The following is a 25366-nucleotide window of genomic DNA, read 5'->3' on the forward strand; positions in this document are numbered from 1 at the left end:
TGACTGATCTTTTGCTTTAATTTTGTTTATTTTAGGTGAAATTTTAATACTAAACCATCACTTGCCCTAGCACAGCCAAGGGGGTTTTGAGTTTGAAACCCCCTACCATGGGGTTTTGAGTTTGAAAGCCAAACCAAGGGATTTTGAGTTTGAAATCCCATACCAGGGGGTTTTGAGTTTGAAAACCCCTACCAGGGGGTTTTTAGTTTAAAACTCCCTACCAGGTGTTTTAAGTTTAAAACTCCCTACCAGGGGGTTTTGAGTTTGAAACCCACTACCAAGTGGTTTTGAGTTTAAAACCCCCTACCAGGTGGTTTTGCATTTAAATCCTCCTCTTCTATAAAACAAAAAAAAAATGCAAATGACTATCTCAAAATTCCAAGAGCATATCAAAGGAAGATTTTGATTTTAAACCCCTCTCCAAAATTTACGATAAACCCCTCTTCAATATCAAAAAGCAAATTACACCCTTAAATTTTTTGAGTGTAACCAAGCCAATGAGGGGTTTTGAGTTTCAACCCCTCTCCTCCAGATGGCTTTTTAAAAAGTTTAAAACCCCTCAAGATAGTTTTGAGTTTAAAATCCCTCTACAGAGCGTTTTAAGGTTGAAAGACTCTTCTCTTCAATATTATTTCTAAAGCAAACTACAGTCAGCAAATTCTATGACCTTAGCTAAATGTGGTTTTGAATAAAAAACAACAACTCCAGATATATTTTAGTTTAAAACCACTCAACAGATGATTTTGACGATAAAACTTCCCTTTTCGATATAACATCTAAAGCGAAGATTTGTAAGATTATAAGATTATAAGATAAGATAAGATGCTTCACATAAAACAATATAAACTTTTAAGATACACCATAACTTTGTTAAGCTATTACATGTATCGATGCCAAGCTGATTATACTCGAATACGTTGTGCTATGGACGTTAATTAACCCTTGGCTATGCAGATTAACAAACTATCCAAGTATACTTGGCTTAGCTCGCTGATAGCGGTATCTACTGACTAGCATACTAAAGCACACCCCTACAGTCACTATAGCCATAGAGATCGTATAGAACAAAGGACTGGCAGAGTCTTGTGTTGCCTTCAGCAAAGGTCCCATGAACGTTGACAGAAGGAGGTAATGTAAAGGCACTGTGCTGCCAACGCTGGATATCACAGATCCGTACGAATTGTCTGAACCTTTAGAAGACGATAGACTGTTGTTTATGGTAGCCTCATGCTAAAAAAAATAATTAAAAGAATTTAAAAATAGAAACTAGTATTTCGAATGAAACAAACAATAAAATTATTTTATTTTCTAACTTATTTTGGTTATTTGCATGGAATGAGAACATTAATCGATTGAGAGGAAAGACTACTTTAAAGGGGAACAGATTTTAGACAAAGAACAATGAGTTCGTTTCGTAAATTGTACATTAAAAAGATATAACAGAATAAAATACTACCTATGTATAAACAAAATACATAAGTAGCTTGTAATAGTCTTGCGAACTCATGAGATGAAAATAAAGCATTTTGAACATTAAAGAAAATTGATGCTAAAGACACACACTCACAGACACACTTGCACTGAATCATATGTATACATTTGTTTTGCTAAAGGACACTTGTGTGGTGAGACATTCACACCCATATATATATATATATATATATATATATATATATATATATATATATATATATATATATATATATATATATATATATACACACAATGTTTATAACATAGAAGCACTTTTTTGGCTAGCTTAAAGGAATTGCCCGTAAGATCAACTCAGGAGCCATTTATTTTTCCCTGACTGGCATAGAGGAAAGAAGATGGTAGCAGATGGCCTCTGAAACTATGAAAGAGACAATTTGAAGATCTCTCATGAAGGCCCAGGGCACAGGTTTGAGACTCAAAGAAATGTCCTTGTAGAAGACATAGATGACGTACAGAAAACTTTAATAGACCCCCGCAGGACAACGCAGGACAACGGCTAAGTCTGCATCAGATGTTGATAAATCTGCACTGGGTTTTCGTAATCATGTGAAAACACTGCACTCATCTTTAATCTTCGGAATCGAAGACACACACACACATTAGTAATTAGTTAAAAGCCGACACCTTTCATAGTAATAGTAGATAACATTTCAATAGAGTAATATATAAAAAAAACACTAAATTTCTTCTAATGTAATTAATGAGAAAAATATTAGATCATTTCACTAGACTCAGTAGTAGTATTAGCTGCAGAGTTTCGGGGCTAATTTTAAAAAACAATAAATTTCCCAACAAGTGTAATGTATGTCTTTCTAATGTTAGCATGTTCTAATCATTCTATCAACAACTCCAATAGTCCAGCCAACCAGCATGTCATCGACGGCCCCTTCACAGATCACCAATGCCAGACAGTATACACATACCTGTATGTCTGTCATCAGTACTGTTAACAGTTTGCATAAGACGCTAAGTTTCAACTATAAATTGTTAATACCTCTCCTTGATCATCATCATCCATTCGCATTGTCTCAGCTGCCAGTATATATGGCGTGGTAAAGACCAGAGTCCTGAAAGCTCCGTTCACAATGATGGTCACGTAGAATGAAACGAGTGTTTTGGTCAGGACAAATGCCAGCAGTGAAGGCACCAGCAGCAACGATACAATCATGAACTCATACACCAGAGCTAGAAAAAAAAACATAGCAGTAAACAACTTTACGATCAAGGCTCACATTATTTCTTTCCCAAAGTCTTAATTTTCTGAAGATACTATCTCTGGTTACCTGTTTCTGAAGAAATTTTCTGGTGAGCTGCATTGTAGAGTAAAAATATAGACTGGAAAACAAAAGTCCCTATTGCAGCTGTCCTCATTCCACTGTTATATCTTTGTTTAGCTTCATCCTGTTGGGGCGCGTCACCTTTACCTTGATATACGCCTTCGGACAAAAAATTGGTGAAATAAAGTTCGAACGAAATGTTGGTTCCCGATGCGAAGAATGCGAGCAGGCAAGATAGAAATACAAAATAGACTTTGTTAGATCTCCAAGGAGTTTTTATTAGAGAAATACAACCTGCAAAGAACTGGGAAACTCGGAAAGAGATTTGCCTAAAATATTTCTTTATGGTGGTGTCGAGAGAAGTGTCCACATAAACTGAATTAGACTCAGGTAAATAGTTTGGTAGTGAACATGAAATCTGGTGTTCCTCATCACTACAACTCGACCATTGGATCTTGGTTTCATCATGTTTGTCTACGATATTCATTTTGTTTTCTATGTCTATGTGAGTGTTTGACTGCACTGTCTTGAAAGCTTGACGTTCCGAAATATCTACATTCTCATTTTGAATTTTTTGAAGAACGGAATCTGCACATTTGGAATAGTTTAGATTGCCATTTGTCTCATTATGATTGACTTGTTCATGAGTTGATTGATTGACAGACTCAGTCTCGCTGTTGTTTCCATTATGACATTTACCGCATATGTTTCTCTCGTCATCCTTCGTAGTCTGTGTATTGTATTTATGAAACAAATTTCGACCGTAGATTAAAGTTATTGAAAAGGTTATTAGTACAGAGATCATGAGGAAAAAACAGAGAGCCAGCGCTTTGACTATATTGGGGTCTACATCTTGCTCAGCGGTAAAGTTTAAATCAAACAATCCAATCAAGGAGACAACAAAACCTCCGAGACCTGACATTATAACACCAACCTGAAAACGACAATATACGAATATATAAGAAGATGCAATAATATAATTAAACAACTAAACATAACTAAAACGTGTGGCTTCCGAACCGAGGGTCCCGGGTTCGAATCCTGGTGAAGACTGGGATTTTTAATTTCGAGATCTTTGGGCGCCTGTGAGTCCACCCAGCTCTAATTTGGGTACCTGGCATTAGTTGGGGAAACGGAAAGGCGGTCGTTGAGCTAGTCTCATGACACACTCGTTCATCGTAGGCCACAGAAACAGATGACCTTTACATCATCTGCCCTCTTAAAGGGAAAATTTACTTTACTTTTACTAAACATAACATATTTATTACAATGGGTGTTACAAACACGTAGGTCTGTTCATTGATAGTTTGTCGTTTCCACTATGCATTACTGTTCAACAACCAATCTATATGTTAAATTTGTAACTGTAAGTCATTCCATGATCTTTAGTTCTGATGGAGCATAATTATTAAATTAGAGTGACACAGAGTTTGAAACGAGAATAATATACACTCGATCATTGGTATTTATATGTTTGTCATTGTTCATGTAAAAAGTATTTGATAAAACACTGTTTGAGATTGTTTAATTGCAATGGTTTTATTGTAGACACTTTTTTCAAAGTAAGAGAAAATCAGCGCTAGGATATGGCTACTGATTGAAAATGGGGGGAAATATGGCAAAATAAGAAAAATATTAAAATACTTTTAAAAAAAAAAGCTTCTATTAAGTGTATCTTTACTTTGGATCAGTCATGTCATTAAATTCGCACTAACGATAATGAATCTTGATCCGAGATTGGGTTTGGGAGAAATAACGTGTACACACTTTTTACAGACAGAGTGAGCTTTGTAACAAAGGCAAGCCCCGACCACGACTTGAACCACCAATCCCTACTTCCACCACACCTTTACTTTTGATCATTACATCACATTACATCATAATAATATTGACATCCCTACAACAAACAGAAACAATATAACTAAATACAAACCCCGAATTACAATATATTTACATATTGAAATATATGCTTTCATTTCTCAAAAAGTATGAAGAGATAACATGTCCAAAATACTTCAAAATATCAAAAAGTATTCTAAATTAGCATATTTATATATTAGATGAAATGAGGGTTTAAAGGCAAACCCTTAGGAACACAATGGACCTCATTCACCAATCGTAAACAAACAACATTTAGTCACGTGATCTTATTGAGAAAACAACGAAACAAACAGTCACGTGACAACCATCATGAATTAAACATGAGAACACGTGAATTATATAGAAGAGATAGAGCACCACGTGGCTAAATGTTGTTTGTTTACGATTGGTGAATGAGGTCCATTACACAATGACTAAGAAAAAAAATATTTCATTGGGGATGAAGTGACCGGGGATGAAATGACAGGTCATCGCGAAGGCCTTGCGATTTGTATTCTACTAAATAAACAGTGCTAAGTGTCACGTGGTTAAAGTGGTCAACCTAATGTTGGGAACCGGCCAGTTGTTCACTTTTTTGGACACTGTTTTTTTTAAAGCTCAAATATTTCGTGTCCTTTACTTGGGACAAGATCTATAACAATGCAACATTCATTTTTTAGACTATCAATGCGCCACTGGTGAAGTCAGACGCAGCTACAAGCAAGTCTACTTAACTCATTTTGCACGTAAAATCTTGAAAAGACAAGTCTTGGCTGTATAGAGTACATTTATGCAATGGGGTCCAGGATAAGAGGGGAGCAAACAATTAATGACTTTAGTTAAAACCTTGAATTCTAACTTAAGGGGTCAATGGGTAAAATATTGCTAACTAATGATACAAGTGAACTTTTAAACCGGTGAATTGATTAAAGAAGCACTTACCGACAGAACTTTAGAGTGTTGTGACTTATGTACACATTCTAGCATGTAGCTTCTAATGTTTGGGGAACCAGTGTCGAAACCATAATCTATAAAGACAAAAGTTGCCACTGCCAAGACACTGGTGAGTCTGGAGAGAGGATCATGTAGGATCATGTTCTCTGAAAGTTATTGATAGAACATTTTCAAAGTAAAAAAAAAGTAATAAATTAAAATTTGGCTAGAGAAAATATTTACCTTGAACAGTCTATACGTCATAGGGAATTTCCGCATTCCTTGAAGAGTTTAACAAATTTGTGTTCAGGAAAAGTGTGCACATCGTCTTCTAAGTCTACATCTAAAAGCCGATCTAATATATCAAGCAGACAGTAAGGCGTATGCATGTATGTCCCGCATAGAAAACAAAACCGTTAGACTTAGCTTGATAAAACTTGGCATAAATGTTCTTTAGATCAAGGCGGAGACAGCTGTGTATGTTTAATGACCCCACCACTACCGGAGGGCCCTAAAAATAAACAAAAGTTACATAATTTCTAATTTTAAAAAACTAAAATTTTCAATAAATCGGGTAAACGTATTTACATTCTCTACTTTTGATTTGTGGCAAAATTTAAAAAAATGTAAAGGGAACATTTTCCATGTTTAACATAGATCTAACTTCAAACCAGTAAATCAGTAATACCAAAACTAAGGCCCGCAGGCCGCGGGTCATATCCGGCTAGTCATATTATAAAGTCTAGTAGATCTATAAATTCGCTTAACCAGTATTCTTTTTTTTTTTGTAAAGGGATGGGGAGGGGGTGGAAGGAGGTAAAAAAATAAATTGTTCCATTGTTGTTAGTCTAACATTTTAATTAGCTACTTCAGAAAAAAATTGTTCCATTGTTTTTAATCTAACATTTTCATTAGCTACGTCAGAAAAAAAATCGCTCTATAAGTTGTATAAAGGTGGTACTATCTTCTTTTTAAATGTAGGTCTAGTCTTAATGTTATTATTATTTACAATAAAGATGCTGTCTAATTCACTCTGCTCACCAGAATCAGAAAGCATTAAGCAATCGGTCTCGTTAAGACTTGTTATGTTAGATTTAGCATTTTGGTTCTGACAGGTCCGATTCCCCGCTGGTAGGTTGGAAAGCCTATTCTCGTTGCTGTGTATACCCAACCATTTGATGAGACATCCAACAAACATGCAGCAGGATCCAATGAAGAGGCAACAGCCGCTGCCAATGACCAGAAGAGACTTTCTTCTCAATCGATTGCCTTTATCTCCAAATCTGCCCATCACCGGGATAGAAAAGAAACTAATTGTTGCAGAAATGACCCCCGGCAGTGACACAAACTCCAAGGGAACCCCAAGAAGCTTCTCCCACGTGACCATGTAGATGAGCTCGTTCGTGATGGCCACCTCTTGAGCAAAAAGAGCTGCGCAGATAATGAGAAGATGCCAGGGTCGAAGTTGGTAGATTTCGCTATCAGCCGCCTGTGACGCTTGAGTTGACGATACACTTCCATAAGTCATTTTTCGATTTTTCTTCAGAGCTTAAATCTAAACAAGAAAAAAATTAAAAATACATTAAAAAAAAAAAAAAAAAGCTTATACAAAGTGTAATTGTATTAATTAGTTTGGTCAGTCATGTAAGTAGCCTAAATTTGTAACAGATCTAAACCAACAACAATAAATCTGTGCAATTAGAAATATTTTTACCAATTGTTTTTGCTAACATTATTTCATGCTTTTAGCTTTCTGAATGAGCTATAATGGGAAAAGGGGGGGGGGGTAAAAAAGAAAGAGATATCTGGGTGAATTTTACCGTAATCGCTTTTTAAAAGCATTTATAAAATTAAAAAAAAAAAAAAAGGGGGCTTAAGACCTGAATTCGAACTCATGGCTCAAGAGTCCTTAAGCCAACATACTAACCACTCTGACGATCAAAAACTAACTATCCTTTACAGATTCGTACACTAACAATGACCCCGATGGTTTAGTTCCACGTGTTTCCACATGAAAAGACTTTTCTGGATTGTATAAGATCATTGTTAGTCTTTTCTTTCGACTTCTTAAACTTGTAAACCCTAGCCTTCTTTCTCTAAATAGTCCAAAATGTATGTTTATTTGCATCAAGATCTCGTCTCTTCGAGATTTTTCAGTCAATAAAGATTTTTTGTCTGACAGACTGACATATACCCATAACATACACATATACTTATGTTAAAAAAAAGATCGGTCATTGGACTCTTACTTTCTTAAATTTAAGACAAAATGTGTAAAATACAAAGACTATTATGTTTTACCTAGCTTATATCAAGTCACTCCGTCTGCCTGTCTGGTTAAAATCATTACACGTTATTTCTTCCACTCACCATTCTCGAATTAAGTTGAAACTTTACTTTACAATTAATTGTTGACGACAACACTTAAATCAATTTTAAAAACAATTAACTAATTATTTAATCAATCAGTTTTATGAAAAATGTACCAATTCGACGATTTTAACGAGGAAAAATATTCATGATTGTAATTAAATGTAATCGTTATTTTTTTAAATTAATGCAACCCATTTCAGACGTTGCGATCTATAGGGCAGATGTTGTAAAATCATCTGTTTCTATGTCCGAAGGAAACGAGGATGTGATGTGGCCAGTACGACGACCAACAGCTTTACTTTTCCCAATTAATGTTAGATACCCATTAGAGCAAAGTGGACTCATGCCCGACTCATGGGCGCCCTTATTCTGAAATGACAAAATCTCATTTTCAACAAGCACTTCACCAATCCGCCCCTCGACCCACAATTACTATTAAACACTTCTTCTGCTATGATATTTTTTTAGAAAAAAAATTAAAACAAAGCCTATTTATTTTTCTTCTTCTTCTTCTTCATCGTTCTCATTGTTATGTTGGAGTGTTCATATGACTAGACCAATACATGAGATGAACTGCGCAGTGGTTTCCAAATCAGGGAGCTCTCCATATAGTTTTCTTTCTATTGGGGTGATTTGGGGCCAATGTCTTATACGGGCCTCTTGGTAAAGAGAGCAGTTTTGGAGGACGTGGTGATACTGGTGATACTCCACATGGGCAGATTTCACTGGTTCCAATTTTGAGCTTCCGGTACATGTGTTGTCGCATTCTGTTGTGTCCGGTCCTGAGTCGAAAGATTAGACGTTGGTCTTGTCGGGATAGCTTATAGTAAGCGTCATCTTTCTTGTGATTTGGATGGGAGCTCGTCCATTTCTCATTTATTTTATCTACAATTAATTTCTTCATTTCTTCTGGATAGAGTGCAGAGTTAATTTGTGAGTTTGTTCTCCCACTCTTGGCGAGTGTGTCAGCCTTCTCATTTCCTGCTAGTTGTATATGAGCTGGTATCCATTGAATAACAGGTTTTTTTTGCTGTTGTTGTTGAGCTTTGTAAGTGCTGTTCTGAGGTTTTTAATATAAGAGTAATCAGAGTTTTGCAGGCTTTGGAGGGTTGTTTTCGCGTCTGTTAGAAAGACAATCTGACTGTGAGGGGAACTTGGATGATTTGCTAGCATGGTAGCAGCTAGTGCTAGTGCTTCCCTTTCTGCTCTGTGACTGTCAGAGAGCTCTCCAGTTCCAATGGATTTTTCTAGTTTTCCTCTATCTGGCCATTCGATAAGTATTCCAGCTCCTCCATTTGTGGTGGCTTTATGGGATGAGCCATCCGTGTAAACTCTGATCCACTGATTGCTGGGGTAATTGGTATGTAGAAAACAGTTCACTATTTCCTTGAGCTCTGTTGGTCTGTAATCATATTTTCTTTTTATGTTTTCAATATGGCCCCTTATAGTAGGAAGAGGGCTTTCGTCCCAGGGTGGAGATTCATTATAGTGTATCGAGGATTCCATAGTAATTTTTTCAAGTTGGTGTTTCTTTTTTAGGTTTAGAGATTCCTTGACGAAATTGGTCCTTTTGAGACGTTCTTTTGTGCCAGTTTTGTGGATTTTTATTCTGAGTGGGTGCCTCTCCAAGGTTTCCAATTTAGTGAATTGGGAAAGGATTTTTATTTCTCTTCTTTCATCCAGAGAGGTCATGGCAGCGGTTTCCTCCATAGCTCTTATGGGTGTTGTTTTGATTGCTCCTGTCATTATCCTTAGACCAATATTTTGAACCTTGTCTATTTTTCTTAGGTTGGTTTTGGGCTGCTGAGCCCCATGCTGTGGCACCATATTCTAGTACAGGTCTTACATAACTGGTATAGGTCTTTTTCAGGATGTTGTGATTAGCTCCCCAATCTGTGCCAGCTAATTTTTTTCAAGAGGGATAGTCTCTGGATGCCTTTACTCTGTGTTTTATCTATTTGTTTTTTAAGGTTAGTCTCGGGTCATAGGTGACTCCAAGATATGTAGGGCTGTCATTTTTTTCTAAAGCTTCCTTATCTAATGTTAATTTTATTGTTTGTTGTTTTATTGACAGTGAGAATATGGTATATGTTGTCTTTTTTGTGATGATGGGCATGCCCCAGTCTTTAGACCAATGATTGAGTTTATCAAGAACATCTAGTAATCGAAATTTCGATGTTCCTACATATTCTTCTGTGCTAATTAAGGCAAGGTCATCTGCATACATGCTGCTTTATTTTTCAATATTTTAATATGACTTAAATATATAATCTAAGTATTTAATGATATTAGACATCGTTCCGACTATAGCTAATGCCCATGCATTCATCTAATTTTCATGAGATGATCCATAGTCGTTTCGCGACTGAAGCCGGCTACATATGGCTTAAACATATTCTATATGACAAGCGTATTTGTTAATACTAAAATATTACCTATGAGTGAAACATATCATCTATGTTTGAAACATATCATCTATGAATGAAACGTATCCTCTATGTCTGTATCTCCTATGGCTAAAACATTATATATAGTGAAAAAGATTATCAATGGCTGAAACATCATATGTGGCTAAAAATATCCACTGTAGTTAAAACACATCATCTATGTCTGAAACATATCATCTATGTCTGAAACATATCATCTATGTCTGAAACATATCATCTATGTATGTATCTCCAATGGCTCAAAACATCATCAATTGTGAAATAACACTATCTGTGGTTAAAACATATCATCTATAGCTGAACTGAAGCATATCAACTATGGCTAAGAAATATTCTTTGTGGCTAAAACATAAAATCAAAGGTAGAGAAATCCAATGTATTGCTGGAACATGTTAGCTAAGGATAGAGAAGCTTTGTTCCACTAAAAACATATGTTCAGGTTTAAGGATTTCAGGAATGAGTTAACTCCCCTACAGACTAAAAAAAACTATATACTAAATGTTTTATAGGCAGGTGTGTTAGTGTGACATAGATGTTAGTGAGAAATATGTAAATGTATCTATTAGTCATTCCTAACACTTTCTTGTAGTAGGCCCTTGACTTAGAATAAATGAATAAAAGTCCAAACGATAGAGTTTTAGTTATTTGACTATATTTTTGACGTCAATAAAGTTTGAGAATAATATTTAGACTTTAACATTGACACTTATCGTTGGCTGAATAAATGTTTTTTTTTGTTTTTTTTTTTTTTTGTAGGAAAAACTATAGTTTTCATAGCCTAGAGTGCCAAAAGGAGATTATAAAATTTTAGTTAATAGTAAAAAAAAGTTCCCTTTTCAGACTTTGTGATCTATCGGACAAATGATGTAAAGGTCATCTGTTTTTGGTTAACTTTAGTTGGTTAGCTGTAGTTGAAAGCTATTGAGTCTCAATCGCAAATCTATATTTGGATGATTTTGTTTTAATTTTGGAAATTCATAGCTCTAACGGAGACCCCCAAACGCCGTGAATACGTTATTAAATTACTTTGGTGCTATTTTTACAATTTCTCTTCACTATGTAGTTACCTGTAAGACTCATATATAATAATGTGTTTAATATATAGAAAGTAATGCGAAGTATATAATAATGGTGCACTACTTCAGCCATGTTTGTTTTTGTTTTATTTTTTAATTAGTTATTAATATGCAAATGTTAAGTACATTTCTGTATGTGTCGTATGTAGAAGCCGGTGCACATAAATCAGCTTTGTAAAGTAGTAAGTTAAGTTCCTTTTCTGAACTTGCTGTGTATAGTGTAGATGATGCAAATGTCATCTGTTTCTTAGGCCCATGGTTAACGAGGGTGTCATGTGGCCAGCACAACGACCAACCGCCTTTACTTTTTTCCCAAGTAATGTCAGGTGCCCATAAACAGCACACAGTCCATCGTCATCTCGCTTAGACACTAAACCTAATATTTAGAATAATAGAATGGTATTAACCTGCCACAGCTATCGTCACAGACAACAATTATATTCTTTTATATTGAACCCTTGCGCAGACTCCCTGAAGTTATTCATGGACACCCCAAAACAATTTAAATTTTCCACGGACCCTGTGGGTGATACCGGAGACCGATGTGGGTCTCAGATAACATGCTTGAGAAAGTAAGCCTCATGATTATAGTCTTAAAAACTAATAAGCATGCTCAAATAAATGTACACAAACGCACGCATATACAAACACTGGTGGCCATATTTGCGTATCTAAGTTAATTAATACTGGTGCACAATATTACAATATTAGAGCGACATCTACAAAAAAATTGGATATAGATAGATTGTTTAGATGACTGTTTAGAGAGTGACAGGTTTGACATCCACCTGTAGTGACTAGAAAGAAATAAGAATCTTTATGGTGACGTTGATCTGGATAATGATTTAGGCATTGATGTCTGTCCTATTGTTGTTACAAAAACAAAACATACATGACCTTTTATTTTCAATCCTTGTTGAGCTTCCCCCTTTAGATTTGATAAAGCACACAATATCTTTAGGTGAGATGTTTAGGAAAGTAAACCTAAAAAACAATTATCCACAAGACACAATTTTTTTTTAGATAACAGGATCAAACGAATAGAGATCGGGCCTGATTCGAGGTTCTTTTTTAATTTTTGCAAAGCATTAGGATAGTATGTGATAAAAATTAGGCTTGAAAAAAAAAACAGGAAAAAAAACTTGCAATCGTACAACAAGCTAGCTGAACAATTTCTTAACTATAGGAAACCTCCTGGATTGTTCATGGCTTACACACTATAAGCAGATCGAAGGGTCTGAATGCTACAGCGTCTGGTGACTACAGATTCCTAACCTGTGACCTCAGTTGTGTATCAAGGATTGGCCTCCTTTGTCACATAAGAAATTGTAAGGGGAAAAGATAATCTCTCGAGACTTAATACGCCACAGATATATATCTTAAGTTTAAATGGAAAATACTGTTTCTTATCATTCTTTTTTCCAATCATGAGATCTTATGGCCATTCAGTTCCTGTTGGCTGTTATGGAATGGTGATACATTAGAACAACAGCTTTAGGAAATGCCTAACTTACACTCTACTACAATATATATACATATATATTGGGAGTATATATTGTTACGATTGTCTTTGTCCAGGCTCTTTGAAAACACTGCTCAACACATAACAAGCAACTCCAAAATGACATGATAATTTGATGTAGCAAATACTGTAGGGGCCTACTATTGAAAAAACGATACACTGACTACAAATGCTTCACTGTACATAACCCAACTGCTGTACTAACACTACTGTCTATTGGTCTTTGTCTCGTCCTGCTTCACTCTGGACTCACAGTACAGGACTTAATTGTGGACTAATAGTACCGGACTGAATTGCCGTGTCGATATGAACTGAACTCTCTTACAATATCTAGATTCACAAGACAGCCTCTGAATACAACCTGCCGAAAAGATCACCTCTAAAAAAGTATTTGCTTAGGATACATGTTCTTTGCAAACACTTTTACACACACACAATTTTTTTTTAAATCGGTTCTGCACAAAATGCAATACGCCCTAACTTAATACAATTAAAGTCAGCTAAAATGCCCGATATCCCAATGGTGGCAATTATACATTTAATGTGTAGGTAGCCTAGAGAAACTTAAGGTTAAATTCACGTCATCAGACTTTGTAATCTAGTTGTATGAAATAAATGAGCTAATATTATAATCAACATTTAACAGAACCTACCTTGATGCCTGTTTTCTTTTTTGTTACCTTATTGAACTAGTGGAATACACAATAAGAAACTGTTCTTGTTTCTTACTACGTTACCTGTAAGCCTAAGCACTACCTCCTCCACTCTTCTGTTTGTTTATTTTGTTGTAACTTTTGAACTACAAAATTGAACAAGGGACTTGTGCAGATATTTCTGCTGTTTGTTCGCGTCCTGAGAACGTTGGTTGTTTTGTTCAAACGTTGGAACAAACACAAACCCTGAGTAAGTATAAACGAAAAAAAAAGGGGGTACTGGGAGAACTCCTAGGGGCATTCCGAAATTGGTTGACACTTGGTGTTCCCTTAGCCCAATATTTGCTTTTTTTTTTTTTTAAAACCTTAAGTAACATAATGCAAGGATAAGGTACTGGTGTACCAACAAATATACGAGTCAATTTTGTGGTAAAATATTTTCTTAGTAATGACAATTTATTTCTAAAAATACTAGATCCTACTTCTTTTTTTTTTCCTGCCAGGTCATGAGATTGCGCAGCTTTGGTCTGTCGTCAATATAAGATCTAGATTTAAAGCTCGTCCTGCTGTCGGCCTCTGCTGTCCAGGAAAGATTCGGGCTTCATTTCTTAGGCAACATCCGAAATATACTAAGTTATGTCGTCCTTACAAGTCAAGCGCCATATTATGTCTCACCTGTAGGATTACGGCCGCTATGTACAGGCCTAAGTGTAAAGAGATTTCCGCGATGTAATTAAAAAGGGGGGGGGGGGGTAGACTCCCAAGACAGCTACCCTCATGAATACAACCTGCTGAAAAGATCTCCTCTTAAAAGTATTTGCTTAGGATACAATGTTCTTCGCAAACACTTTTACACACACACATAAAAAAGTGTCGGGTCTGCACAAAAATTAAATGACGTCCTAGACTTGAGTCTGTTGTAAACACAAAACAACAACATAGAGGCTAATTTGTTTATTTTGTAACCTAAATATCTACACGTACATGTATTTTTTAAAGTTAATACTCATCTGTAAGAAAGATATTACGATGTTATTGAACTGCCCATAAATTTACTTTTAGCAACAGTTCAGTGTTCCATTTTCTCTCTTGGAGTGTAGGCCTAAATGTTAAGGTTATTTATATTTGAATAGATTTAATTTTCCTTTTGTTGATGTTTTGTTTTCAAACGAATTGACTCATCAATAACGTATTCATTTCTGATAATCCTATCAGAACGTAGCATGCCCAGTTATAGAGAGACATTCCGGGAACAAAAAATACCGGGAACAAAAAATAAAGACAGAAATGTCTTGCCAAGTCTTAAGCCCAACTGGATGGGAGGCCCTCAGCGAGAAAGATGGGCGAATAACTTACCGATGATAAACGCTAATAATTATTGATAAGCTTGCACACCTAACTTAAGAACTTGGAATTAATTTAGCAGTGCCAGCTAAAAGTCTCTAAATATTGTAGCAAGCACTGCTCCAGCCTTTGATAAAGTAACTTAGCTGTTTATCGATTTTGAAATGGAGATATTCTACTGAGCAGTAGCGTAACAAGGTATCCGTTGTAGTGCGCCTATAGAGTTGCTTCTTTGCTAGGTGTAGTTTTTTTTTTTTATTTATGTGTACACCGTAACCAGCTCTTTTTAAACAATACATAACTTAAGAAGGAACATTTGTAATATATAATTAAGAGAGTGTTTTTACTTTTTTTGTCTATCAATGTACAATTAGGCCTTCTTTTAAATTGGAAAATATCCTGTCACTAAAATATGCAAATAAATAAAAACAAGAGAAAAAATAAATAAATATGATTTAGTAAACAATATTTTTGACATTTGTAATTACACATCTGATATACTAAAGCAGGAATAGCTTTTATTATTATTATTATTATTTTTTTACCTAGGGACAAATGAAATGCCTGTCACATGCTGTATCATGGAGAGAAATTATAAAGTCAAATGGAACCAGACACAATAGCTCTGTTATGCAATATGGACAAGAAGCTGGATGGCATCTTCATTGATCATACATGGGCCAGAAGACATTGGTTGTGCAGCACCTTCTTAGAGATATAATAAAATACAATTGCATTTACAATGTATAATGCCAAATCTAACATTATCAGTGCAGCCGAGAATGTACAACCATTTCAGAAGCACCCTAAATATAATTATTTTAACCATTCACTATCTTCACCTCATTAGAGTCATTAAGCAAGACTTTCATGTTAATGGCTATGTCTATTTACACAACTTTCATAGATTCTTATTCCATCGAAAAGGAAATTAAAAAGATAAACAAAAGTCATTTACATACAAACTTAAAAATATACAACCAAAAAAAAAAAAACAACAAAAAACATGCATAGCACCAAATTGTCAGTCTATCTATGAGCTAATGAGAGGGGGGGTGGATTTTATTTTGATAATTATTTTTTTTTATTTGTTACATGAACTGTGAGGCAAAACATTTGAACAAAAAGCTCCTTTTTTTTTCAGTCATCATAAGAAAAACTTGAGAGATAAAAAAAGATCATACAGCAGATGTGTTAAAGTTTATAGTCTTATAGCTGATAGACCTATATACACAAAGATCACAAGTTGTTAATATTTGCCATTACATTTGAGAATGAGCCACTGTTCTCTCAAGAGATTAACTTCAGTAAATATGCAGCTCAACTGCTCTTCAGATTGTAATTTAATGTCAGAATGTCATGTGCTGCTATCAACAAAGCTTGCTCATCTCCATGATTTTCAGACTTTAAAAGTTTACTAGGTTTTGTTTTGGATCTTGGAAGGTTGAAGATTAAAAAAAGGGAGCAGACCTAGCACCTGCAAATAAGAAATTGTCAGTCAGTTAAGATGTTGATAGAATACAAAGAGTTAGTGCATGTTAAGAAGACCTGGTAGTATTTTTTTATTAACAATATTGTGATTTAGAAAAAGGCACAGCAACATTATAAATATAATTATAATTACAAAAGTAAAAGTGTTTTTCTATTAAAAATATGCTATAAATAAATTTTATAAATGGCTGTAACAACCTATTGTTTAAATGTTTATAAGCAACTCAATAGAGTTTCAATAGAAAAGTTTAAATACCATAGTAAAAAAAAAAAAAGTTGTATACAATCTAAGAAACTTTTTTTTTAAGTTTCCCTTTACTTTTTTTGGAAACATTTTGACTTGAATCACTAACACTTAAAGTTTCATGTTTGGAAGTGCTGCTGTCAGTTTGACCAACTAATGATTCCTCTACTTCTTCAACTAGTGATTCATCTTTACTTTCAGTACAATCTAATACACTGTGTTCAATGGAACTATTGGGCTTAACTTTTGTAAACACCATTTTTATTTGTCTGAAAGAAAAACTTAATATGTAACCAAACAGGTTTATAGCCAAAATGAATAACACAATGCATACAAATATTACAACAATGCTCACTATAAAGCTAAGCTCATATGATTGTGGAGCCATACTGTTTTATACAGAAATATAATTAGTCAATATAAAAAAAATTTAAATAGCACTTTTGGAAAAAAATGTTTAAAAAGTTAAAAACAAATTTCAACTATATTTTTTAGCAAGCAAATCCATTTAAAAAAAAAAAAAGAAACAAAAAAATAAGCAAACTAAATAGATCTACTTGTAAATAAGTAATAGTTACAAGTTATAAGTTACAAGTTATAGATAAATTCAGTACATCGCATCAGGTTTCTCTTTGTTGAGAAAATAGACTTTCACAACTATACCATCGGGCATAATGACTTCTTCTGAGTGCTTGACCAAAAACCAAGATCCTATTCCATAAGCCAATGTTGGTATTCCTAAGATAAAAATAAATTAATAAATAAGAATATGAATGTAAAGAAACTATTTTTTAAAGCAATCTGTGGTTGATTAAGCTTTAACATCACAAAAAGAGTGTTAAGTTTGTGTATATGTACCTAAATTTAATATTTTTAGAAAGGTATAAAAAGCATTTTCTGCCTCTAGATCAGCATATGGTCTACTGGAGCAGTGATATTTTATAAATGGGAAGCAGCCTGTCCGTAGAATATGATAATTTTTGCCATCAACCTAAAAAAAATAAAATGTATGCTAAAGGTTAAAACATCTTAAAAATAATTTTAAAATAATAATAATATTTTGTTTTCTTAAATTGCATTTTTTTTTAAATTAAATTATTTAATGTGTATATTAAATAGCAGGTTAGTGTCTATCTTTGCAAACTCTGACCCAATATTCCCATGCTATAAATGTGGCTGGCTTTTCAAGGTGAATATAGGACTCTATTGCAATCTTTGATTTCATACAGAATGAGATCTTCAATCTTGAAATCTCTACAAGGTTGTTATTACTGTAAGTTGTAATTATCATCATCATAATCATAAAGTCTCTACAAGGTGGTTATCACTGGAAGTTGTAATTATCATCATCAGACTCCATTTGATTGAGGGCTTAAGAGTTTCCAATCCTCTCTTGCAAAAGCCCTAGACAGAAACCCTTCTGTTTTGCGTAGTGCATACCATAGGCCATAGCTGTGTGCTATTATAGCTTGCTCAGGCCTGAATAGCCTCCACCATGGGAAAGTGAGGTCAGGGCTCCTCATGTGCTCCCAGACTCTGCAGGCTCTATGGGACTTGTCTCAGCACTCAAATCACTTTTCCATTTCTATTGTTATTGGATTGTTACCACACAAGATGAAAACTCACAGCCTAGGTTAGCCCTCCCTGGTGGGCCAAAGAATCAGCAATGGTGTTGCCAGTAATGTTCCAATGGTTTTAAGAGCCAAATTAAATATTAAATGCTTCCAATGGCATATATGTCTCACAAAGCCTCCAATAATCAACCCAACTCCTGACCTTCCTGTGTGGCACAGATACTGAGCCCAATGTAACTAATTGAAGAAGGGGCAAAGGCTAACAACTTGTGCCTAAACCAGGAAACTTCAGTCAGGAGGGACTCATTAGCCTTAGCTGGCTATATAATACCCATCTAGGAGTTTTAGATTTTTCTCTATAATTTCATGGCTCAAAGAGTAAAGATTTTCTTGTAATATGGGGAATACAAATTTTTACATTGTATTGGATTACCATGAGGTAGAATAAAAATGGAACAATTAAATGTCCTTTATTTAGCACAGGAGGCGCAGTGACTGAGTAGTAAAGCACTTGGCTTCAGAACTGATGGGTCCCAGGTTGGAATCCTGGTGATGACTGGGATTTTTAATTTTGGGATCTTTAGGGTGCCTCTGACTCCACCAATCTCTAAAAGGCACCAGATGTTAGTTAGGGAAAAGTAAAGGCGGTTGGTCGTTGATGGACACATATTAGTCTTTTTTATTTTTAGTCTTTATTGAAAAAAAAAGTTTAAATTTAAAGTCAGTTCTGCCTAGTTCCTAATTAATTTTTTTTCTTTGCGCTGCAATGTGTACCTTTTTCCCCAGCCCAAAAGAAGGCATTTGTGACTTGTCAGACCATCAACACAATGATTTCCATCAATTCCTAACATAATATTTTAAAATTTTGACATCTGATTTTGATTTAGATAATTTATTTATACTATAGTATAGATCTAGAATTTACATTTTAAAAATTGAATCATGATTTTTAAATAATTTTAACTTTAATGTCTTTAACACAAATTAAGCAAATCAGTTAATTGCTACACTGTCAATGTCATGATTATCATATTTTTAAAATTCTCTGCCTTAAAATGTAGATCTAATTTAATAATATCAGGGCCCCTAGATTATTCTAGAAAATCTACATGATATGAATCAATCATTGAATATGATACACTTCACTAATCACATAAATTTATAAATTATTTAATTAGACCTAGATCTACATCTAGATCTAGATCTTAGAAGACATTGCATTTGTACAAAATATTTTTTTACCTGCCAGTTAAAATGAGATTCACCAAACTGATCGTTGATAACGTCGTGATAGTAGACACAAAATGATGTCCAGTGAGGAAGTTTGCGCTGACTCAAGTGACGAGTAAGAACCTCAGAAGCCAATGGTTTCCGAACTTTTAATTTTAGACTTGATTTGAGATTGAAATGTTGTTTTTTATTTCCAAAAAGGTCGTATTTTCTAAATGACTTTATAAGCGTTCTAATACAAGAAGTAAACATGAATAGAAAATTGGTTTCTTGTGCCAAAGAAATGATCTAGACTATCTAGTGGGTATTGAAACTAGATATAGATCTAGAGTTTTAAATAGCTTTTAATACAATAATGATAAAATATATTATTCCTTTCATTTATTGACTTTCCCCCCAAGTAGCTTCCCTTGAATTAAGCTTTTAAAAATCATAATTCATGTTTAGAGCTCCCGCAACGAAACGAAATAATGATTCAGTTACTATAATTAGGCGACACTGAAGACTAAACATACTAAAAGTTACTAAAACCAGTAAAGCACTAGTCACTAGATCTGGAATCTAAATATATATATAGATCTAGGTCTAGCAACAGAATCTATAGACTCAGATAATTCACATGTCTAAAATCTAGAGTAGATCTAGATCTAGAATAAAAGTGAAGATGAGCGATTTTGTACGGATTCACCCTTATCAATTTGTCCATGTTTTGGATCTGGTAAAAATTAAAACTTGCCCTCTTTCTTTTAAAATTAAATGTTAGAGATAGAGTCTATCTCAGATATATCTAGATTAGATTCTAGACTAGAATATAGGGTATAGATCTACTCGGGTAGAGTCTAGATCTTATATTATATATAATGTATTATAATATATAGAGTAGTTTATGCTATTCGGACACCTATAGGCCCAAATTTGAAAGTTTGACTTTGACAGCGCATTATTTTACAATGGTTCGACGTAGAAAAGAAAATGACGTATCAAAATCTTCTTAAGTTAAAGGAGAATAAGGATGACTACTTATATTTGTACCCCTCACCTATATTTGTTATTATATTTAAGGTCAATTCGGACAAATTTGACCCACATTATTTGATTCCGGAGACCATTATTTATTTCGGACATTCTCTTTATTTAGGCCTCAATAAACTCAGATTTTAATTCTTTACTAACATTAACTAAATTTTAAGATCCCCAGGCATAACCCCTCACATTAAATCATTAAGATGTTATGGAATTATGCGTAAATACGAACACAAAAAGTATAAATATGAACACACTTATTCTACCCAAATTAGGTCACTGGGATAGTGACTTCTATACCGACTTTTAGACTTATTTTATGTTTGAATTGTTTGCATGATTAGATGTGTGTTGAATGTTTGTGTTTTTTTGTTTATTAATTTAATAAATTTCTAATACAGATGTCAGATGATCTTTTGTAGTATAGTACATGTTAGGATAGCCATTCTTGCCTAACTGAATCCTCTATATTCTCTCTATATAAATCTAGATCTATCTAGTAGGTCTAGATCTAAGCATTTAGCTTCATTCAATGTACCAATCTCACTCCAAACATTTACCCATTTATTCTCTATTAAAAAAACAACAACAAACGAACAAATATAATATAAGATCATTTTTTATTGATGTCCAAAACTGGCTGTCCGAAATAAATTTTGGTAAGAAAATCGTAATTTAATTCGGACACCCTATTAATTTTTTATTTGTATGGAATCAGACAACTTGGCTTATAAATCAAATAAATCAGCTCCAAAAGCAGAATAAATATTGCCGGGCTCATTAGTATAGACTTAGCCAATCAAAAAATATAATCTTAACCCTAGAAAGAGGTAAAGTCATCCGGGTAGCAACCTGACTAACAAATTTGAAATTCGTTAAATGGAAGGAAATTGGGTCAGAATCATTGGAAAATGGACAAGCACATTATACAGCGCGCTAGTTTTATAATAAATATTAAAATAATTATTTAATGACCACAAAAAACAGCGAAAGTCCGAATTCATGTAATGTCCGAAATAAATAAACTACTATAGATCTAATATACTAGATTCACTATTCACACCTGTTATTTTATGAGGTTTCTTTCCTGGGGACACTCAGTCTGTCTTAGACTCATGATTATATAGATACTAAGATAGTGAGGTTGAAGCCTTGAACTACTTGAAGGTTGTGTTTTGCTTTAAAAAATAGACCTAACCCAATCCTTTGGCATTTGCCATTTATGCCAATAAGCACCTATTACAATAAAATTGCTAAACATAATTAGATTTAGATCTAATATTTAAATACCCCACAGAACTAAATTTAGTATAAGTACTATAAATAAGCTTAATAAAAAAAATGGCTGGTCAACTTACTAGTATTTTCACTGTGCTGGATTACCATGAAGATTTTATGGAATAACACAGTGACAGTATAAGTCCAAAGAAAATCAATCTATGGTCCATGTGAAATACTTTACATCTTAAAAGAAATGCTTTAAATAGCATCTTGAAATTTTCAAACACAAGTTTTAGTTGCTTTTTTTTTGTCAATGATAGGGAAACAAATGAACAGACTTAACTGATAGGTAAAGCTAGTATGTTATAGGCCTATCATAAAGCATCTGCAAAAAGCTTTCTCCTCTCATCTATTTGTACAAATAAGTGCCTTGCATGCATTATGTGTGCAGTAAAGCTTATGCAGTGTAATTATTATGTAATACAACATTAATTAAAGAAAATATTAAATAAAATGATTAGACAGATTTTTAAAAAATTCACTATATTTTTTTAAGTCGCAGCGACAGGCCAGTTCACAAAAAAAAAAGGGGGGGGGGGGGTATTGTATAAAATTTCCTAAAAATTTTTAAAAGTCTGTTCCCATCACTGAAAATACCTAGTGTGATTAATTTGGATTAGCTTAGAACCAGCTCAGACTAAAATATTAATTCATTTAGGTTTAGGCCAACCAGAATGCAACTTTACATATCACTGACCTAAAATCCCAGGAGACTTGCTATTGACTCGGTTCTCTAGTGGTTCAGGCTAGGATCTGAAGCAGTTTCTATTACATTACTAAGATGATTTTTGCCTTTACCTTTATGGTGTAAATTATGAAATCTAAACTTGACATGCAACACTGCTGTTGCAATATGTATTAAGCTGTATTGCCTAGCTTTTTATGTTTAGATGGACAGTGTTTTTATCTATTTCCTGGTTTGAAGAAAACCCTTCTAGACTGTTGTAAGAGGCACAAACAAATCCCAGAAAGCCAGAGAAGTCTGGCAGCACATGCACAGCCCCAATCGAGATGATCCATAATGGAGGCTAAAAAAGTCGGTTCTATCAATCATCTTACAGTGGAAAGCAGGGCATTGCTTCATAGGTGCATGTTTTGCCAGATTCCAAATCAATTACGATGCCAGTCAATCAATCATCTTACAGTAGAAATCAGGGCATTGCTCCATAGGTGCATATTTTGCCTGATTCCAAATCAATTATGATGCCCATTGTGGCCACTGCAGTGAGTCAGAGGATTTGGTGGTGCATGTTTTGCAAGTGTCCTCAGCTCATGTAGACATATCTGTGAGGTCACTAGAACTGTAAGGAAGCTGATATTATAGTCCCTATTTCTTTTCTACAGAAATTTTCTTACATTGTATCATTGGTTTGTAAAGAATATGTGTACAATTTTTCAAATATTATTGTGTGGTCATACTTAATAACATCTATATATAGAGAGAACTGCAAACTTTTTTTTTTAATGATGCCACTTATTTGAGTTTGATGAATTTTTGTAGTTTGGGCAACAGTCAGTGATGTGTAAAATATTTTTATTGTTGTCAATATTATATTGCAGAATACAAATATTGTCCACCTGGTTGAAGGTCCCAAAACCTTAATGCTACAGAGCCATGAGAAGCTTGTTGCTGGACCATTGCCTATGATAGTTATACCACCTGGTCATTACTGCATTGTCAATGACCCAATAAGGTAGATATTATTTTAAGTATGAGTGTGATATAGTTTGAATCATACAGTCCACATTATGTTTTGTTACTCTTTAATACTGTCCAAGGAAATATTTATAAATGTATAGGCCTTTAAGAAAGAAAGATCTAAAATTAAATTTAATAAATACTTAAAACATTTAAAATCTAAAATGGTCTTTGAATATTCTAATTTTCATTTATGAAATTAATTCCATTACTAAATATGTTATACTTCACTTGTGTTCTCTTTTACAGCTAGATCTGTATCACTTTTTTGTGTTTGTTTTCTTCAAAATTAAAAGATGATTTTAAGAAATTTAATTCTCCATATGTGTATGCTTGTAACGCTTTTGAAAATTGTGTAAAAAAAAAAAAAGTACAAAATATATTCATTTGATGATTACATTGTTATTTTAATGTTAGGTCATACTCTCCTGGTGGCAAATGTGATCTTGATTTGGGTCAAACTAAGGTCAAATTTCATGGGGTAAGTTGTTGTTTTTTTTAAAATTAAAAGTTAAGTTCTGGGACAAGATGTCCTAGTAAATTTAATGATAGGTTTTTGTAGTAACTTCAAATGGGTTCCAGGATGAGTTGTTTTTGGCATGCAATCAATTTTTTTTTGTTATGTTTTAAACACCCTCAGAAGGAAGCAAAGCATTCATTTTTTGGTGATTTTTGTTCAATGTGTAGACCCTTCTTTTTAGTGTAAATAATTTGTGAAAATAAAGCAAGTAAATTTTTAAAAAGACAATAATTCCTCCTTTATGCCGCTGACCAAGTTTTGTATGAGCGATTATTAGGTTCAAAGTAACTAATAAATGATAGATTTAAAATTGGAACATATTTTACCCCACCCCTATTTCTCCCCTCAATTAGAAGTCTTAATCATAAGTAATAATTATACATGCATTGTGTATGAAATGTAGATTTAAAATATTCTCCTTCTAAATAGGAAGCATTTCCTCTTTACCCTGGAGAGTATTTGGCAGCGGCTCCTAACTATATCAAAGGGTCAGGAGATTACTCATCTGCTATAAAACCTCTACCAGTGGTGAAAGCTAACCATGCTATCAGGCTTGATGCCATCATTGATCATAAGGATGAAGATGGTATTTGGAGAAAGGCTGGAGACATTTGGCAGCTGAAAGGACCCTTGACCTACAAGCCTAAGCCTGAAGTGGTACAATCACATTTTATTGAATAGTGACAATTGTATATATTTTTATGATAAATTAATTAACTGAAGAAACATTTTTAAATCTAGTTTCTGTTGTGTGCTTGTACATTTCAAAGCTATGTTGTAGTATACAAGTCTATTTTGAACAATTTAGTAGTTATTAAAATTATTTAAGGCAATCAACTATTGCTCAGTAATGTATTGCTGTAAAAAAAAAACATCAGTCACATATTCTATTTATGAAAGTAGGCAAATTTTCTTTGCCAATAAACAAGTATAATAAAAAGCACAAGTCATGTTATATTTTAAGGCCAGCTTATTAACATTATTAAGCTAGGACAGGTCATAGTTAATTACTGTTAAGCTTTGGATATTAAGTTATTATGTATTCATTCGATGTATCTAAGTGGCACTTTGTACTTTATCATACATATTTTATTATCTTCATGTAGTGAAAATAGTGTCACTAATGTGATGATAAGCAAGCCTAAAAATTAAAGAGATATTTTAATGTTTGTTAAGGTCTTATCGGTTATTTTTTTAACAAATTTAAACAATAAAACTGGAAAGAAATATTCTATACCTAAAACAATGATACCTCTGACCTAATTTATGTCTGTCTATATTTTAAAAATAATTTACATGAAAACAAAATGTTTGTAGATGTGATT

The 25366-nt window shown here is 33.8% G+C and overlaps 3 protein-coding genes across 4 annotated transcripts in view; 1 reads left to right on the forward strand and 2 right to left on the reverse strand.

The window, feature by feature from the left end:
* Positions 1 to 818: 818 nt before the first annotated feature.
* On the reverse strand, positions 819 to 7113 carry LOC106071505 (uncharacterized). The gene is made up of 5 exons (XM_013231629.2): positions 6606 to 7113; positions 5574 to 5731; positions 2778 to 3705; positions 2489 to 2679; positions 819 to 1230 (listed from the first exon to the last, which is right to left on the reverse strand). Exons 1-5 carry the CDS (start codon positions 7090 to 7092, stop codon positions 964 to 966), a joined length of 2031 nt encoding a protein of 676 aa, XP_013087083.2. The 5' UTR covers positions 7093 to 7113; the 3' UTR covers positions 819 to 963.
* Positions 7114 to 15303: 8190 nt separating this feature from the next.
* On the reverse strand, positions 15304 to 19938 carry LOC106062589 (uncharacterized protein C15orf61-like). Of its 2 annotated transcripts, XM_056034739.1 has the most exons (5): positions 19531 to 19938; positions 17573 to 17705; positions 17329 to 17452; positions 16790 to 16983; positions 15304 to 16456 (listed from the first exon to the last, which is right to left on the reverse strand). In XM_056034739.1, exons 1-5 carry the CDS (start codon positions 19768 to 19770, stop codon positions 16431 to 16433), a joined length of 717 nt encoding a protein of 238 aa, XP_055890714.1. In that variant the 5' UTR covers positions 19771 to 19938; the 3' UTR covers positions 15304 to 16430. The 2 variants fall into 2 exon arrangements, with proteins under 2 accessions (XP_055890714.1, XP_055890704.1); XM_056034729.1 differs by having other exon boundaries at positions 15304 to 16983.
* Positions 19939 to 19986: 48 nt separating this feature from the next.
* LOC106070979 (major vault protein-like) overlaps positions 19987 to 25366 on the forward strand; it is a 29573-nt gene continuing 24193 nt past the window's right edge. The window contains exons 1-4 of the mRNA XM_056034715.1: positions 19987 to 20236; positions 23383 to 23516; positions 23939 to 24002; positions 24471 to 24698. Of these exons, the coding sequence (XP_055890690.1) occupies positions 20183 to 20236; positions 23383 to 23516; positions 23939 to 24002; positions 24471 to 24698 (480 nt within the window). The 5' untranslated portion in view covers positions 19987 to 20182. The remainder of the gene's footprint in view (positions 20237 to 23382; positions 23517 to 23938; positions 24003 to 24470; positions 24699 to 25366) is intronic.

Source organism: Biomphalaria glabrata, chromosome 1, assembly GCF_947242115.1.
Source record: "Biomphalaria glabrata chromosome 1, xgBioGlab47.1, whole genome shotgun sequence".
NCBI lineage: Eukaryota > Metazoa > Mollusca > Gastropoda > Planorbidae > Biomphalaria > Biomphalaria glabrata.